Genomic DNA, 16,491 nt, shown 5'->3' with positions numbered 1-16,491 from the left:
AAAACTGCCTTAGCCACTTGTATGTACCTAATATATATATATATATATATATATATATATTAGGTACATACATATATATATATATATATATATATATATATATATATATATATATATATATACGGAAGAGCGTGAAAGTGACCCATGACACAACAGGCGAAAAAAACGCGACCATCCAGTTGCAAATTATGACAGATGTCTGCCGCTGAGGTTTTTAAAACAGTTACAATAATTCATAAATTAATATTTGTAGATAATCGATACTACTTGAAATATAATACAGTCTTTGTAGTAGCCCTTGTAAAATGTGTAATACGAAAATAATTATTTTCCCACGGCATTTATATTCATGTTCATTAGAACTTTCAATGAAAAATGATAAATCATTATAATCACTCATGTGGTAAATACCTAGACCACATCACCCGGAAACCTCTGATAAGTTAAACTTTTAAATGTTTGCTCTGTTCGATATTAAACTAGTCATCCGTCGGAGCTGCAATTTATTTTTGCTGGTTACTTTTGCACAAAATTGCAATGAAAGTTTTTAATAGTTTGTGTGTGTTTGTGTTGTTCTATGGCGTCGGTGAGTATGTTACGAGTATAATCTTTTAACCAGCCATTCTTATATATATTTATATATTTCGGGGACCTCGGAAACGGCTCTAACGGTTTCGATGAAATTTGCTATATGGGGGTTTTCGGAGCGAAAAATCGATCTAGCTAGATCTTATCTTTTTTTAAATACCACGTCGGTGGCAAACAAGCATACGGCCCGCCTGATGGTAAGCAGTCACCGTAGCCTATGGACGCCTGCAACTCCAGAGGTGTTACATGCGTGTTGCCGACCCTTTAAAAATCTCTACACTCCTTTTTTGAAGAACCCCATACTGTACTACCTCGGGAAAACCTCGGCAGGGAGCTCATTCCACAGCCGGAGCGACCGCGGGAGGAAATTTCTCTTAAACCGCACAGTACGCGACCATTTAGGCTCTAGGGTATGAGGATGAACACCCTGCCGACGGCGAGCGGTGCGATGATAGAAAGTGGTTATCTTTGGAAAATCTTGTATTTTTGAGTTTTTATATGTTTTCGAGCAAAGTTCGGTCTCCCAGATATTTATTTTTATTATTTAATTAAGCTGTAGTTATGGTCTAGTAAAGAGAAAAAGAAACTTTGTATAGGTAAGGAGAAGTCTGAAGGAGCTATTGGCACATTCGCCAGATCTACTCGAAGCTAGGTAGATATCCACACGGATTTCTTCTTAAATAAACAATGGGGTTAAAAATCCACTGATTGTGCAATTTGTATAACTTGCAATAGTTGCAACAGTCTTTTGTTTTGATACCCACAAGTCTGTAGTAAGTAATAGTAGCATTATGACGAGGCGATATTGTGTGCGCGAGCTGTAAGCGAGCGTGCAATAAGAAAGCCGATGTGGTTAATGACCAATGAACACGCGTTTCATACGACGTTTTTCAACACACTTGCGAGGAAAAAACAAAACTTATACATTAGATTTTTATGTCAAAACAGTAAAAGTACAATTTTAAAAATGGTGGCTTACAGTTTAAACCTCGAATAATTGCACCAAAGTGTGCTGGGCTTGTAGGCACTTATTCGCAAGTTCATTAATGCAAGTTACTAACACGTTTTCCGAGAAAGACTGGATGTTTTTGCTGATTTTCCATTGAATAAAAGTTTCATATACCGCCAATTATTTTTCACTCGATTTTGATAGTAAAAGGCTATCGTTCTCGGCTCTTGCATCTATTAGTATTACTGGCAGGGTCAATTTTATGTGTTCTTCATTTTCAATGCTTGAAAATGACATTTTCGTCAACATATAAACTAAAAACATGCAATACTATTCCAATTATATGACAAATACGGAAAATAGCTGGCGCGTTCTTTTTTTTCGCACGATTCCAATGCGCGCGCACGGTAAATGCGCGAACGAAATCAAAACAGCCAATAAAAAAATGTAAAAAGCTAATATTTTCGTATTTCTATTTCACGGATGGAGATGAAATACATACAAAGTAATGTAATTTACGAGATAATTTAATCTATAATTTTTTTTTTACAGTTTAGAATACATTTAATGGTCGACTAAGTCTTTCAATATCTAAGATAGATATCTATATATATTATTTATTTTATTATATTATATATACAAGTACATTGTTTATGTTAACTAATTTAAAACAAGGTGTAAACTATTAGGAATAAAAAGTGACATACAATTAGAAACAAATACATACAAAACAATAATATATAAATCTATAAAATATGTTTGGTGTGATAAAACCTCTTTGAAGTAACATTTGAAACCTAATAGTAGCTGGTTAATTTTTTTTAATTATTCGACCAAATTAAGAAGACTCCGTTTCCATGCATATTATTAGCAATCAGTTACCTTTTTAACTCAGTCGGATAATATAATGAAAAAGCACGAGTGTCATAATATACTGAAAAAGCACGCGTGTTTAATATCTAGGATAATGAGCCAAAAATCGGTGGAATAAAAACGTCGTTTTGAGCAAGTGTGTTGAAAGTACTCTTTATCTACACACATATCATAAACCTTCTATGATGCCTTCAATATCCGTAAATAATGGCCAAAATTACGATAAGCTGTTTTGTTACAACAAATTTATTTTCTGTGATAATGTAGTTACAGCTTCATAACTACATCAAAATCGATTTGGTTATGCATTCAAATTTGGAACATTTATGAAAAAAAGAAATTCGATTTGACCTCTATTCTAATGTCACTGACATTATGTCAGTCGAGATGCCTTTGTGTTCTAAATGAAATGTCAATTGCATACAATTTTGACATATATTGCATGTTAGTTTGTATCGAATGATACGTAAATAGGTCCCCGACCCTAGTTTGTCTCTGATTAAAAATACTACATGCGTGAAAAAAGTTTTCATTTACCGCCATTTTACGTACAGTTTATCTTTTAATTAGTTTTAAGTATTTTTTTTTATACTACGACGGTGGCAATCAAGCATACGGACCGACTGATGGTAAGCTGTCCCCGTAGCCTATGTACGCCTGCAACTCCATAGGAGTTACATGCGCGTTGCCGACCCTAAACCCACCCCCCCTCGTTGAGCCCTATATCTAAATGAATATGTTTTGTTGTTTTTAAGGTAACTATAGCAAACATTAAATGTAAAATAAGCGATAAAAATATTTCGGTGACGCCACCACATATCCGCGAATTCCGCCAAGAGAGCAACGATTTGGCAACGATGCCCTAACGGAGGCTGTAATTTGGGTTAGTGAATATTTCATAGAAAGTTTATAATATGTGTGTAGATAAAATAGTGTATGTAATTGTACATAATTAGGCATTAAAACACTCATGTGATCTGTTTAAGAAACGAAGTTCGTTTCTTAAACCCACACTCATGCATTTTAATGCCTTTTATTATGTAGCAGTCACATAAACTACTATTATTGCAGCAATAATTATACATTTTACATACATGTAAAATTACAAATAAATTTTAAGGGAAAATATAATCAGGTAACAACAGGCGGTCTTGTCGCTAAAAAGCGATCTTCAGATAACTTTTGGGAAGCAGAAAGTGTAGTATAGCGCTATCTGTGTAATTGAGCTTTACGTGTTTATCCTAATTAAACGTTTAATACCTCTCTTAATACCGGGCAGGCCCTGTAACACGAGCAAATAATTAAAACAATATTGTACCCCTAAAACGATAGCACTTTTGTCTAGCCAGCCCACATTTATTAATTATTATTATCGAAATTGTAGACGGAAAATTTCGTAATGACTACAAGTTTTACGAGGAAGCAGGGGGTTGGCTCAACCTGCATGAAGTGCCGGCTACATGGAACAATGCGTGGTATAAATGTTTTAGAGAAGGTGAGTGTCTTAGTGTTAATGAAACCTTAGGTACCTATTTGAGTTAAGAAACCCTTACTTATGTAATTAATTATTTGTTCACCAATAAGCTTTAAAAGTATCGAGAATTATCGGACTCGTACCGCAAGAAAATTTATTTTTAAGTTGCTGCATATGCAGCATATGCTGTTAAATATCATTAATTATTTCCAGGTTAGTTACCCTATTACCCTATTACTAAGACTCCGCTGTCCGTCCGTCCGTCTGTCTGTCACCAGGCGGTATCTCATGAACTGTGATAGTTTCCGCTATAACAAATACTAAAATGTACGGAACTCTCGGTGGGCGAGTTCGACTGGCACTTGTCCGGTTTTTTAAATTCCAATTATATTATCTGCTGTCATGGAAGGTTTAGCTTGCATCCTGAAGAAAGAAGTATCTATTCATGATAGTCAGATAGTCATATATATAAATAATAGTTGAAAAGTTGGGACTCGATAATTTTAACAAATCTTTATTGCAGGTGCTGTTCTTGCGTCCCCAGAAAATGAAAGTCTATTTTCCGCTATGAAGTCTCTAGCGGCTGAGCACACCAAATCGTGCGGCGTATACACGGGGATTCACGCCACATTCTCTAAAGGGGACTACTACTCTATCGAAGGTACAGGAGGCTTTTCTTACACCACTGCACATAACACTTGTTACATGACTTAAAAAACTTTCATATTGGAATTTATTGCGCCGAAATACGTAAACAATTGATAGAGTGACGCTCGCGCTCGTACCAATGTATGTATAGGTAACTAGAAAAATGCCCTGAGAGATGTCAAATCAATATAATTTCCAGAAACTTATTCTTAACTATAAAGATTTATTTAATTTCTCGTATTTGAATGAAAATTTAGGTATTCCGCTCTCGAAGATCCCCGTATCTTGGGCCCCAGACGAACCGGACAACTTTCAAAATGGCGAAGACTGTATCATCATGCTGATGAATGGTACAGTGGCGGACGTACGCTGTACTGACGTGTACCCTTTTCTATGCTATAAGAAAAAGACTAAAAACATGTTTATGGGTGGATGCGGCACGGTTGATACAGGTGTGTACCCGTACGTCTGGTTGATGTTTTTTATTATTGTGATATTTACACTTGTTACTTTTGCAAAAGATGTTTTTCCAAATCCAAATCAATATTAACCTTTTTCCAGGCTGCACCATTAATCTGCAAGATTTTCAAAATTGAAGACAAGTCACATTTCCCGAAAGCACTATCTAATTTGAACCTTAAATCGAAATAGTAAAGTTGAAATTCGAATGGCGCGTATGTCGTCGATTATCATACTATTCCTGGAAAAGGCTTAAATATTACAACAAATTATTACTTAATAAATGATTCCAAATGTGTAAAACGCTTACCATAAACGCCTATACCTCGGATACCTCCTACATTTTATCGACACTATTAAGACTCCCTTGCCTTGTGGTAATTTGATAAATTGTGTGCCTAAAGGTTCGTCCAGATCTTGCACTCCTCGCACGTCTTTTGCATGCGCAGCAAAACCCACTACAAAAAGCAATGATTATGCAAATTATTCGTCTGATCTGGACGCACCTTGGAGATGTTTTGAGGTACCTTAAAATTATTTATCAACCTAGGGTACTCCTTTGACGCACGGACCGGTAGTTGTTACAAGTTTCACCGGCTGCCTCAGACCTGGCCCCGTGCCTTCGCAGCATGTTCAGGAGAGGGCGGCCACTTAGCTATCATCAACAGCGACCTGGAAGCCCAGGTAATGTATTTGTCTATCTTATCTTTTGCATTTCAAGCTGCAAGTTTGTCATGCAGTCGATAACACTTTATGGTACGTTACCACGCCATATCGTAAATCCATATGAACGTGTACCTAGTACCTACTTCAATTGTCATACGAGTAGGTAGGTATGTCGGCGGTGGCAGCATGGTTCCATTTTTACCATTTGTCACTATGCCCGTCATTTTCGCGCTTATATACTTGTTAGAACGTGACAGGCATGGTGACAAATGATAAAGAGCCGACCATCTTAGCCCTACTGCGGCGCTATCATGGTCGCATTTTTATCACTTATCATGACGTGTGTCACTTTCGCACTTACATACTTGTTAGAACGTGACAGGTATGGTGACAGATGATAAAGAGCCGACCATCTTAGCCCTACAGGTCAAAATATTTTTCAATGACTTTGTTTTTTGCGTGAGTGCCGCAAGATAGTCGCGCAGTGTGAAAAGTTTTGGCATGATTATATCTCTGTAACATATGAGTGTAATAGCTATTGTATACATCATCGTGTGATTTCTGCCAGGTCATCAAGGAGCTGTACGCAAAGTACCCTGACTCTACAATGCCGGGGAACTTCGTGAAGCATTCCTCTCATATAGGCCACTGCGATTGGGGCGAGCGAGGACTATGGCTCACTATTCATGGTATGTTAAAGGTATTTTCAATGTGTGAGCACCTAGTGATTTATAAAATCTATATAATACGTATTTTTAATGAAAACTTAATTTAATATACAAACAAATATACGTAGTGAAGAAAGTAAGTGCAGTGAGTGGCCTGAGGCGATGCAGCTTGGCACGATTGTTCCTTGGCTTATAGGCATGGCATTAGATCAGCTTAGTATTCTTATTCTTTTTTAGGGTTCCGTAGTCAACTAGGAACCCTTATAGTTTCGCCATGTCGCGTCTATCTGTCTGTCTGTCCGAGGCTTTGTTCCGTGGTCGTTAGTGCTAGAAAGCTGAAATTTGGCATGGATATATAAATCAATAAAGCCGACAAAGTCGTACTATAAAATCTAAAAATTTAATTTTTTTAGGGTACCTCCCCTACACGTAAAGTGGGGGTGAATTTTTTTTTGCTTCAACCCTACAGTGTGGGATATTGTTGGAAAGGTCTTTCAAAACTAATAGGGGTCTTCAACAAACATTTCTTGATAAAATGAATAAATTCGGAGATAATTGCTCCGAAAGAAAAAAAATGTGTCCCCCCCCTCTAACTTTTGAACCATAGGTCCAAAAATTATGAAAAAGATCTTGGAAGTAGAGCTTAAGAAAGACATTAAATGAAAACTATAGCGGATATGATCAGTTCAGCTGTTTTTGAGTTATTGCAAAAAGTTTCCCCTTCATAGTTAAAAGACGTACACCCACAGTTCATCCCTTGGTTAACAATCTACCATACTTTAAGCTCCAGTTTAGCTTATTGTGACGGAAGAGTAACTACGGAACCCTACTCTGAGCATGGCCCGACATGCTCTTGGCCGGTTTTTTAAATTATGGCTTCAGTTCAGCGGGACCATTTCGCCAGTATCAAGGTCTTAGGAGCTTTAAATACGAATAAAATTGTATGGTTAGTACAAGACAGTGTACGGTGATTTTATCAGCTCTTGTAAAGCGATAGCTGGACTTTATAAGGAGCACGTGGACTACCGGCCGTTGGCTCCAAAATGGTGGTTAAACGCGTTTCGAGATTAATTCTCCATTCACTGCACACTACCACATTAGTTTACTGTATAATAAGTTATCGATATTACACTTTAAACAATATTAATGAGCAAAAAACAAAGCAATTAATCATGAGGCGTGACTATCACTATGGCGCTCGAACCGGAAGTCTCAGCTTAGTATGAGCCAAGGAATAATAGTGGCAAGTGGTGTTACCATAAACCTTAGACAAGAGTGAATACTGCTCCATACATTTATTATCTGTCTTTCATTTCTTCGATAAGCTTAAATTACATTAAACTTGGCATGAATATTTACGTAACATATTATTATATCTATGTCAAGTACTACTTTTCTCTCACTCCCTGGAGTGACGAAAGTTGCACTTTCCTCACTCCCTGGAGTGGCGAAAGTCGCAATTTCCTCACTCCCTGCAGTGGCGAAAGTCGTAATTTCCTCACTTCCTGGAGTGAGGAAAGTAGGCTTGTTCAAGCTGCTGAGGTGAAAAACACCTTTTCTCACAGGACAAACGCTACAAGAGGCAGGTTATGACAAGTGGTCCAAGGGGGAGCCGGCAAATTCTACGCAAGGCTCTATAGGTCAATACTGCGGCGCCGTGCACCGAGCCGGCACTCTCAACGATGTGTGGTGCAATCTGCCCACTCCCTTCATCTGTGAAAAAGCGCCAGACAGCTTGGTTGATGATGAATAGGTTTTTGATGTTCAGGGGTTCGAAAACAACCAGCCACATAACTATGAATTTTAAATTTAGAATTAAATGAGACTTTGCTGATGTCAAAATGAGGCATTCGAGGGGTTGACGTATCCACAGTCATACGAATTCGACTTAAGAGCCCTTATTCCTTAGAGCGTTCTCCGATTTCACGAAATAACGCTCGATAGATGGCGTTGGCGCTCGGTACGCGAGCGACGGCAACGCGACGCGTGTTTCAACATTCAATGCAGACAAGAATAATTTTGATAGTTTTCAATATAATTTCAAGCAACATTAATTTTAAAATAAATTTAAAAGTGGAAAAATTACTGTCTTGGGTGAGACTTGAACTCACGGCACTCACCCGAGGCAGTAATTTTTCCACTTTTAAATTTATTCTAAGCTTAATAGCATCGTCTCTGCTTGTTAAAAATAAATTTAATATTAATTTTAGTATTATATCGTAAGGGCACTATTTTTACTTTATACGTATAGTAGTGGTGTACAGAGTGTACTATAAACCCTTGCTCTTTATTCTATCTCTTTCACACCAATGGAAAATGAAATAGATAGTAAATGACTGTAGGCTATAAATAAAATGTGCTTATGGCTAAATTTTCAGAAAGTCACGGCATGAATTGTATAGCTTGAATTGTGTTGGCTAAGCACCCAGGGTGCCTAGCCAAGATGCCAATCGTTTGCGCATATTAGTGCGATAGAGAGACAGTGTTTCGTTGTCGTAGCGTAAATGATTGGCATGTTGGCTAGGCACCACGGGTGCGTATATTAGTGCGATAGAGAGACAGATAGTGTTTCGTTGTCGTAGCGTAAACGATTGGCATGTTGATTACGCACTCGTGCTGCCTAGCCAAGATGCTAATCGTTTGCGTATATTAGTGCAATAGAGAGACAGATAGTGTTTCGATATCGTAGCGTAAACGATTGGCATGTTGACTACCCATAATGGAGTTATGATCGTTTATTAGCTAGTACAGGCCGGATGGTGCAAAGAGTGCAAAAGGCCTGCACACGTTACTGTTTTGGAGTCACCCCACGAGAGCACGTGACGCCATATTTGAACTCGGCACGTATTCTTAAAATGTCACTACGCAGAGAATTGCATCTTTCATCTCTGTTATTTGGTGTTTTTAAAACGTTTAAACCAGAGTATCTATTTAATAAGTTTAAATTTCGTGGTAGCAGGTCAAGCTTGTATGGAATCAGATCGGTTTGCGATGATTTGTTACTGCCTCGCTGTCACTTTGCCGTTTTCAAAGGTAGTTTTAAATACTCAGCAACAAAATGCTGGATTAACTTACCGCCACCTATCAAAAACTTAAATACAATTAGTACTTTTAAATTAAAACTCAAACAACAACTTCTAGAATATCAAAGCATGCTACCTCCTGGTACTAGAGTAAAACCGTCGTATCTGTAGTGGTCGAAATCGTTCTTATGCGCCGTTCAACTTTGTTAATCTCGGTACCTACTTATAGTAAAATTATTACATTCATGTTATTATTTCCTCAATATATACTTTATTACCCAACGTATTTATTTAGCCTAAACATTAAACCTACTTTCACATATGTCATAGTATCGTACAGTATAATCTTATAAATATATCCATAAACATAAACATATATTTGCATACCTATATTATTTTCTACACAAACTAAAACAGTCTTAGCCATACAGTTTCCGACAAGCAGCAAGCAAATTCGTATTGTACGAAGGGTCGGCCTGAAAACCAGCGTTGTAGCAGGTAAGCCTGCTGCAACGCATGCTGAGGTTCGCTCCTTTTTAGCATCATAATTTTAAAAGTTTTTTTTTATATCTACATGTAAACATAAATTTGTGCGTAATTAAGTTTCATTTTAAGGCTTGTAATGTTTTGTAGCATTGCCTGTAAACATTTTTCAATGTGGTGTTAAATAAAAAATGTCTATGTTTATGATGAGTCGAATTGTCGTTTTGATGACCAACTCCTGACTCCATCATGAGACCCTGGACCTCATCTAAATCGATGGTGCTCGTCAAGGCAAATCTATTGAGCCCAAACACGATGGAGTTATGATGAGTAGATTAGAAGTTTTGGTGACCAACTCCTGACTCCATCATAAGATCCTGGACCACATCTAGATCGATGGTGCTCGTCGGGGCAAATCTTTTGAGCCCAAATATGATGGAATTATAATAAGTAGATTAGGAGTTCTGGTGACCAACTCCTGACTCGATCATGAGAACCTGGACTTCATCCGGGTCAAAAATAATAATGCAAACCCTAACGTAATTTCAAGTAACACTGAAAATCTATCAATAAGCGAGAGTCGGTTGTTAAGCGTAGTGTAAAAATGTATTTGTATTCACTCGTAATGTATCCAATTTTATGCATAATTTTATCAAATTTCCATAAAATTGGATATTTTTGTTCTATAGGCTGCATCTTACACTATGCAATTCCTGGGGCGGCCCCTGGCGTGGCATGTAACATGCGTTGATACGTTAGCCCCATCTCATGTCCGGTGCTCTGCCAGGAAGCCGGGGACGGCAGCATACGACGCCCAAATTGCCAATGTATTTGCGGCACTTGCGATTGAAACTTTCGGTTCTTGGTCGACAGACACCAAAAAACTAGTAAAAGAAATTTCTACCAAATTAGTCTGGGAGTCTGGCGAACTACGAGCTGGCGCTTTTTTGCACAAAAACTTAGCCTCACTGTGCAGAGGGGGAATGCAGCCAGTGCCCTGGGACCAATCCATCAGGCTAATTTAGTCTTAGATTTATGATCATATAGCTAAACTATGCAATTAAAGGTTAAAAGTCTTAAAATACAAATCAAAATGGGTAGGTAAATAAATCAGCCTTAAGTTTACGTATTTTTATCGAGCCCAAGTTAAATAGAAACATTAAAATATAGTCTTATTTTGTTCTAACAATAAAGGATACCTTAAGCACATATTATTTTGTCTTTATTCGGTAAATTCTGCGACCATTTTATCTGAAACCAAATCGGATTATATTTGTTGTGTACAAATGGAACTCATGGACAAAATTGAGTTGATAGTGGGCGTAATTTTGATATAATTCCACAATTCACTATTTTTATGTAAGTACAGTGACATAATATCTATCCAGTTATTTGACTGCTACAACGATATATTAACGTTAAATATCTCACCTTATGTGTTTATTAAATTGATTTACATATTTTTTAAATACCTACCGACAATTTGCACTCGAATCAGCACCGTTATACCTTGTTATAAGGTTACAAAGTAATGTAGTAATGTGGCTTGATAGGTACTTACGTTGGTCTGATACTCTTCTATGGCTATGTACTATTGGATAGTCGTCATTTCTACTGCTGGCTATCGGAGTAATGTTTTTATCCATGTTAGGACTATTGGTTAACTTTGTGAGTACTGATTCACCGCTGTTGTCCTGTAACATAAAATTAATTAAAATAATTATACTAATCAATAATTCCCTTACCTCATATAGACTACAGAGCCTAAGCGTGGTTAAACATATAAAGCAGATATCCCGCTATGGCCTGAGATATAATTCCATCTAAAATTAAATAGCAATAAAAGTAATTAAATCACCTGGCACGCATGTCTGAGTGGCGTGTGCCTCTATAGACAGTGAACTCATTCATTATACGTCATTGTAATGCACATAAAAGGGAAAACCTTTCAAGCTACACAAAATAAAACGTTGACAAAGCCCTACCAAAAGCCCGGGATTACACCATTCAACAGACATCAAGTATGAGCAAACTCATCATATGTGAAGTTGGAACAGGAAATTCTTAATCCTATAAGACCCAATACTGCTCAAATAAGCACAACGCAACATGAACAGGAAAAAAGTATAAGAAAGCCAATACTCAAAACAACGAATATGGTAGAATTAGGTTGATTTAGGGTGCCTATGGAGACTAACAAGCAACGCTAAGCGGTTTTCGTAGTCTATGAATGTTGCTATATTAAGGGTGTCACATGTGCATTTATGACTTATGAAGCAATTGTTTCTCCTATACAACCTAAGAAATAATTAATATGAGCTAGGTATCGGCGGCGAGCTGTGATTGGTCAATTTCATTATAGTTGTACTAAACTGTTTCGAAATGAATATTATAGTAGAGTTGGGAGCCCATACATAAAAAGTACCCAACTACAGTTTGGTATACGAAATCTTAATTCAACCATTACAGTCGACGAGTAGAAAAAAAGTTTTTAGTCTAATAAATGTATTACCATACATAAATAAGTCAGCATAGTGCTCACACGGAAAGATAAAATCCTATTTATAAGAAGTTTTAACCAAGCTTTGTGAAATTTTGTTTTTAATAAGCACGTTCTAAGCTTATTAGCAATACATTTTACCATACCTCCCATACAACTTAATATTATTGTAAGAGAGCTGATATATACTCGTACTTATTTTTTTCTCTATGGTATTACTCATTTATACGCTCTACTTGTTACCTACTACCCTATTACCCTTAATGTTAAGATCCACAATGTTTCTAAATCCTCTTCTATGCTCAAATAACTTACTTTTGTTCCCATTAGCGGGGCTGAAAGGTTTAACCACCAACAGCCGGCTTCCGGCATTCACAACTTTCTAAGAAATATGCAGCTGGAAAGTTATGAGGCTTAAAACTCGGAGCAAACACTTAGCGAGAGAAAATTATGTATATTTATATTTCTATGGAGAAATATAAAGCTTTCGTGACCGCTACCCTACACAAATAGAGTAGGTATAGTAATAGAGTAGGTATTGTGATACGTTGACTGAAGCTACACTACTTGTTCCAAATGAAACTAGTTCTATTTCATGGTCGGGTCAGGTCTTGTGATTTAGGTGATTCAGGTTAAAGGTTAGGTAATAAAATTCTCCTTCGACTTAGAGAGCTAAAAGTACAAAGATGTATATTGTGAGTCCCGTGCACGCGAAAGATTCTATAATATAGCAGTAAGGGACTCAAAAGCGCACGAGTTGTAAATAAGTAACTTTGATCTCGTGTAGTACACATTTTTTTTTACGACAGCAGTGTGAACATATTTAAAAGGTAAAAATACAACCTGAAAAAATGTAATCCGTCTTCATCACTATTTCATTCATGTTTTCTTAAGGTATTCTAACAATTAAGTTTAATTGAATTGAAATAATGAAGTAACGAACATCAATTGACAGTTCAATCGATAACTTTTTTTTGTAAAAACTTTGTAAGATACGGTCCGAATTGCGGATACAGCTATTTGTCAACTATAGTAGAGATCGTTAAAAGTAGAATTATTTACTTTGCGTAACAATTGGGTTTTTTTTAAGTTCATTGTTTTGATTGTATAATAAAATACGTAAAATATGGTGTTTTTATTAAAGTTTTAAACTTTTATTTCATTAATTAATTATTACAATTGAGGGCTCGTAGGGTGTTTTGGAACGATGCGGTCTGACTTATTTCGGAGGTCTAAAATATACCATTGAATTACGTATGCACTTATCATATCATATCATATTACATTGACATTCGAATATAAAGATCACTTGAATGTTATTTTGTCTCACTCAGTGAGCAAAATGCGATTTTACTCACTTTTTTAAGAAGCAAATTACCCTTGTTCCAGCTGCTGACGTGAAAAATATAGAAAACGGTAAATTGTATTGAAGTGTCGGTTCTGTTATATTGGTGTGATTAAAGTAGAACTCATACAAAATTAAATGCGATACTTGTGAATTTCTTTTCTCATTCATTCCCGCTCCTGCGTTTTGGTCCTTTTGCGAATTTGTACATTGATAAACTATGAAAAAAAAACTATTACCGGAGGCATTTTCCCGTCCAGTTCCCCTCGTTCTTCGACAGTACGTTGTTTAGAGCATGATCTATCATCACCCGTGTTGCATGGTTCTACAGGCTGGTCAAAGTTTATCTTCAAGGATGCAGTCTGGAACAATTCTTCACACGACCGTGCAGTATCTACTTCCAATTTTCGTGGAGTTATCTAAACAGAATGCGAAAGTAAGTACCTAATACACAAACACGTATGTACAAAAAAATACGACTAGCTACGCGGCCGTGTCAGCAACAAGACTAGGAAATTACAGATGCCTTTGTCAAGATTAATAAACCATTAAGACGAAAGTGGACGGCAGCCGCGCGAAATAGCCTTTCCTTATGAATGTAGTCCTCATTTTCCTTTCTGAATATTAACATTATTGAACATATGTCCACAGCTATGTCCCTTCGTTTATTTTTTTCGAATTTTAAGTTATTATAAGAGTTAGGAGCATTTAAAATTTTGTATGAAATTTGTTTTTTCGCTTCTAATCAAAGATCAAATTATGGAACATTATTTTCCATAATCTCAATATCTAGAGAGGAAAATGGGGACCACGATTGCTTGGAGAAGCGCTCGTCCTCTTTCCTCTTAATTACGTCCATATCTGCTTCTTACGCGCCGTGATTCTGCTTGTTTGCTAAAAGGCTTACTAACTGCTCGCGTTGCGTACATGTGCAGCGCCAGTTCAGAACACGAACTTAGCGAATAGTCAGAATGGTACACTAGAAATGGAACGCCATGCACATGGACAATAGAGGTGGTGTTGGGCTAAGTTAGTTATTTAAGTAGTACCTAGTTTTATTTTAATTTAAGTTATTGTAATATCTATGGACTGATGATCGAAATTAATTAATTAATTTATTTTATTAGAGGCGCAATAACCTACTAAGTAACTAATTGTTTTGGCTCAGTGATCCATAAATAATCTTGGCCTCCGAAACGAGAACGTCCTACCTGACCCGATTCGGCGCAACTTCCTACCAACCTACAGAATCTACAGAAAATAAAATGTTATGCCGGCTGTTATACACTATCGTCCAGACACGTCGAGAACGAGTGTGTACTGCTCCCTTCTCGTCTCGCGCATCTCCGATTGGACCGGAGCGGTGCCGAAACTCTCAGCGAGAGGCCCTCGACGAGTGTGTAGAGCCCGCATTGTACGTTTACGAGATAATATAGACGAGCGTCGAGGCTCAACATGGATCGACACACCAGAGACACAGTCCGCCAAGCGAAAACCGCTCGCATGTGCCTACAACCAATCTTCTGCAGTAAGCTCCCTGTACGGACCAAGCTCGGTCTGTACAAAGCTTACGTATGCTCAAGACTAACATACGCTTCACCTGCCTGGTATTCTTTCTGTTCCAGGTCAAACAAGGAGAAGATGAGGCGCCAGGAGATCCTCACACTGCGGACCATCCTCAAGTGCCCGCGGTACGTCAGCAACGCAGCCCTCATCGAGACACTGAAGTGGCGCGGCCTGTAGGAGTTCGTCGAGCGTCTCGCACGGGCCATGTTTGACCGCGCGGACAACGCCGGTCACGACCATCTTCGGGACATCGCGCCACACCACAACACCAGACCTCCGGAGAGGTGGGCTCGGGACTTGCCCCGATCCCTCCCACACCACCAGCAGCAGCAGAGCAAGCACAACACACCTCGGACACAGCCTGCCGCACACGCCAGCTAAGCTACCGGTCGCCTTCACCGCGACCCCAAACCCTGGCCCCGCTCAAACGGTATCACCAGGCTAGGGGTCGTAGGGTTGGATAACAATCGGTAGCGAAGAGCTGGCCCACACCAGCCACACACACCATCCACCAAATGAAGGCCAATTGACCTCCCCACCGGGCGGTGGGGAGCGACCCGCGACAGCCGTCGCAGCCGAAAGGCGGAAGCAGCCCCTCATACCCCCCTAACGGAGGCTATCGAACGACGTCCAGTCCAGTAGATAATATTGATGGCGAAGAGCTGGCCAACACCAGCAGCACACATCGTCCTCAAAAAGATAACAATTGACCTCCACACATCGGTGGGGAGCGACCCGCCGTAGCCGCCACAGTCGAAAGGCGTAGGGAGGTATCGAACGACATCTATCCGATGGCAAAATACAAAGACCAACCTTGTACGCGATGCTTGACGCCTCGCTTAACCCATCAGTGGGCATACCTTCAGCCATATATTCAGCACATTGACAACATAAGAAGCTACAAAAGAACACCAGCCAATCAGAGGCAACGTATACATGCTCTCGAAGGTTCAAAAACTTCGCGACGACATGGTGGATATTGTAAACACTTATCTCCATACTTTTATGGGGTCTTAAATGGGTCTTAATAAATTCACGAACTTATTATTTCAAACGTTATTCTTCTTTGTGTAAATAGCACGATCTGTTTACTGTGGGAGCCTGGAAGGGAAAAATCAGTAAAAATGGCATGAGGAAATGGTGTGGTAAATGTCAGAATTGGCTACTTGGAAGTTTTTTTGTAAATAATGTCAATCGATCTTGATTTTCCTGAGGATCAAATGTCTATACAGAACTAATGGCATTTGCC

At 38.3% G+C, this 16,491-nt stretch overlaps 2 protein-coding genes across 3 annotated transcripts; one reads left to right on the top strand and one right to left on the bottom strand.

Annotated features, from left to right (window-relative positions):
• Positions 1–158: 158 nt before the first annotated feature.
• On the top strand, positions 159–11,042 carry LOC133522026 (C-type mannose receptor 2-like). Its single transcript, XM_061857196.1, has 7 exons — positions 159–586; positions 3,795–3,905; positions 4,408–4,545; positions 4,790–4,984; positions 5,542–5,675; positions 6,226–6,346; positions 7,891–11,042. Exons 1-7 carry the CDS (start codon positions 538–540, stop codon positions 8,076–8,078), a joined length of 936 nt encoding a protein of 311 aa, XP_061713180.1. The 5' UTR covers positions 159–537; the 3' UTR covers positions 8,079–11,042.
• Positions 10,791–16,491, bottom strand: LOC133522027 (uncharacterized). 2 transcript variants are annotated; one of them, XM_061857198.1, is made up of 5 exons: positions 16,056–16,491; positions 13,916–14,095; positions 11,393–11,525; positions 11,031–11,082; positions 10,791–10,828 (listed from the first exon to the last, which is right to left on the bottom strand). In XM_061857198.1, exons 1-4 carry the CDS (start codon positions 16,239–16,241, stop codon positions 11,054–11,056), a joined length of 528 nt encoding a protein of 175 aa, XP_061713182.1. In that variant the 5' UTR covers positions 16,242–16,491; the 3' UTR covers positions 10,791–10,828; positions 11,031–11,053. The 2 variants fall into 2 exon arrangements, with proteins under 2 accessions (XP_061713182.1, XP_061713181.1); XM_061857197.1 differs by lacking the exon at positions 10,791–10,828 and having other exon boundaries at positions 10,948–11,082; positions 16,056–16,490.

This window comes from Cydia pomonella, chromosome 10 (assembly GCF_033807575.1).
Source record: "Cydia pomonella isolate Wapato2018A chromosome 10, ilCydPomo1, whole genome shotgun sequence".
NCBI lineage: Eukaryota > Metazoa > Arthropoda > Insecta > Lepidoptera > Tortricidae > Cydia > Cydia pomonella.
This window is presented reverse-complemented; position numbering and strand designations above follow the sequence as displayed.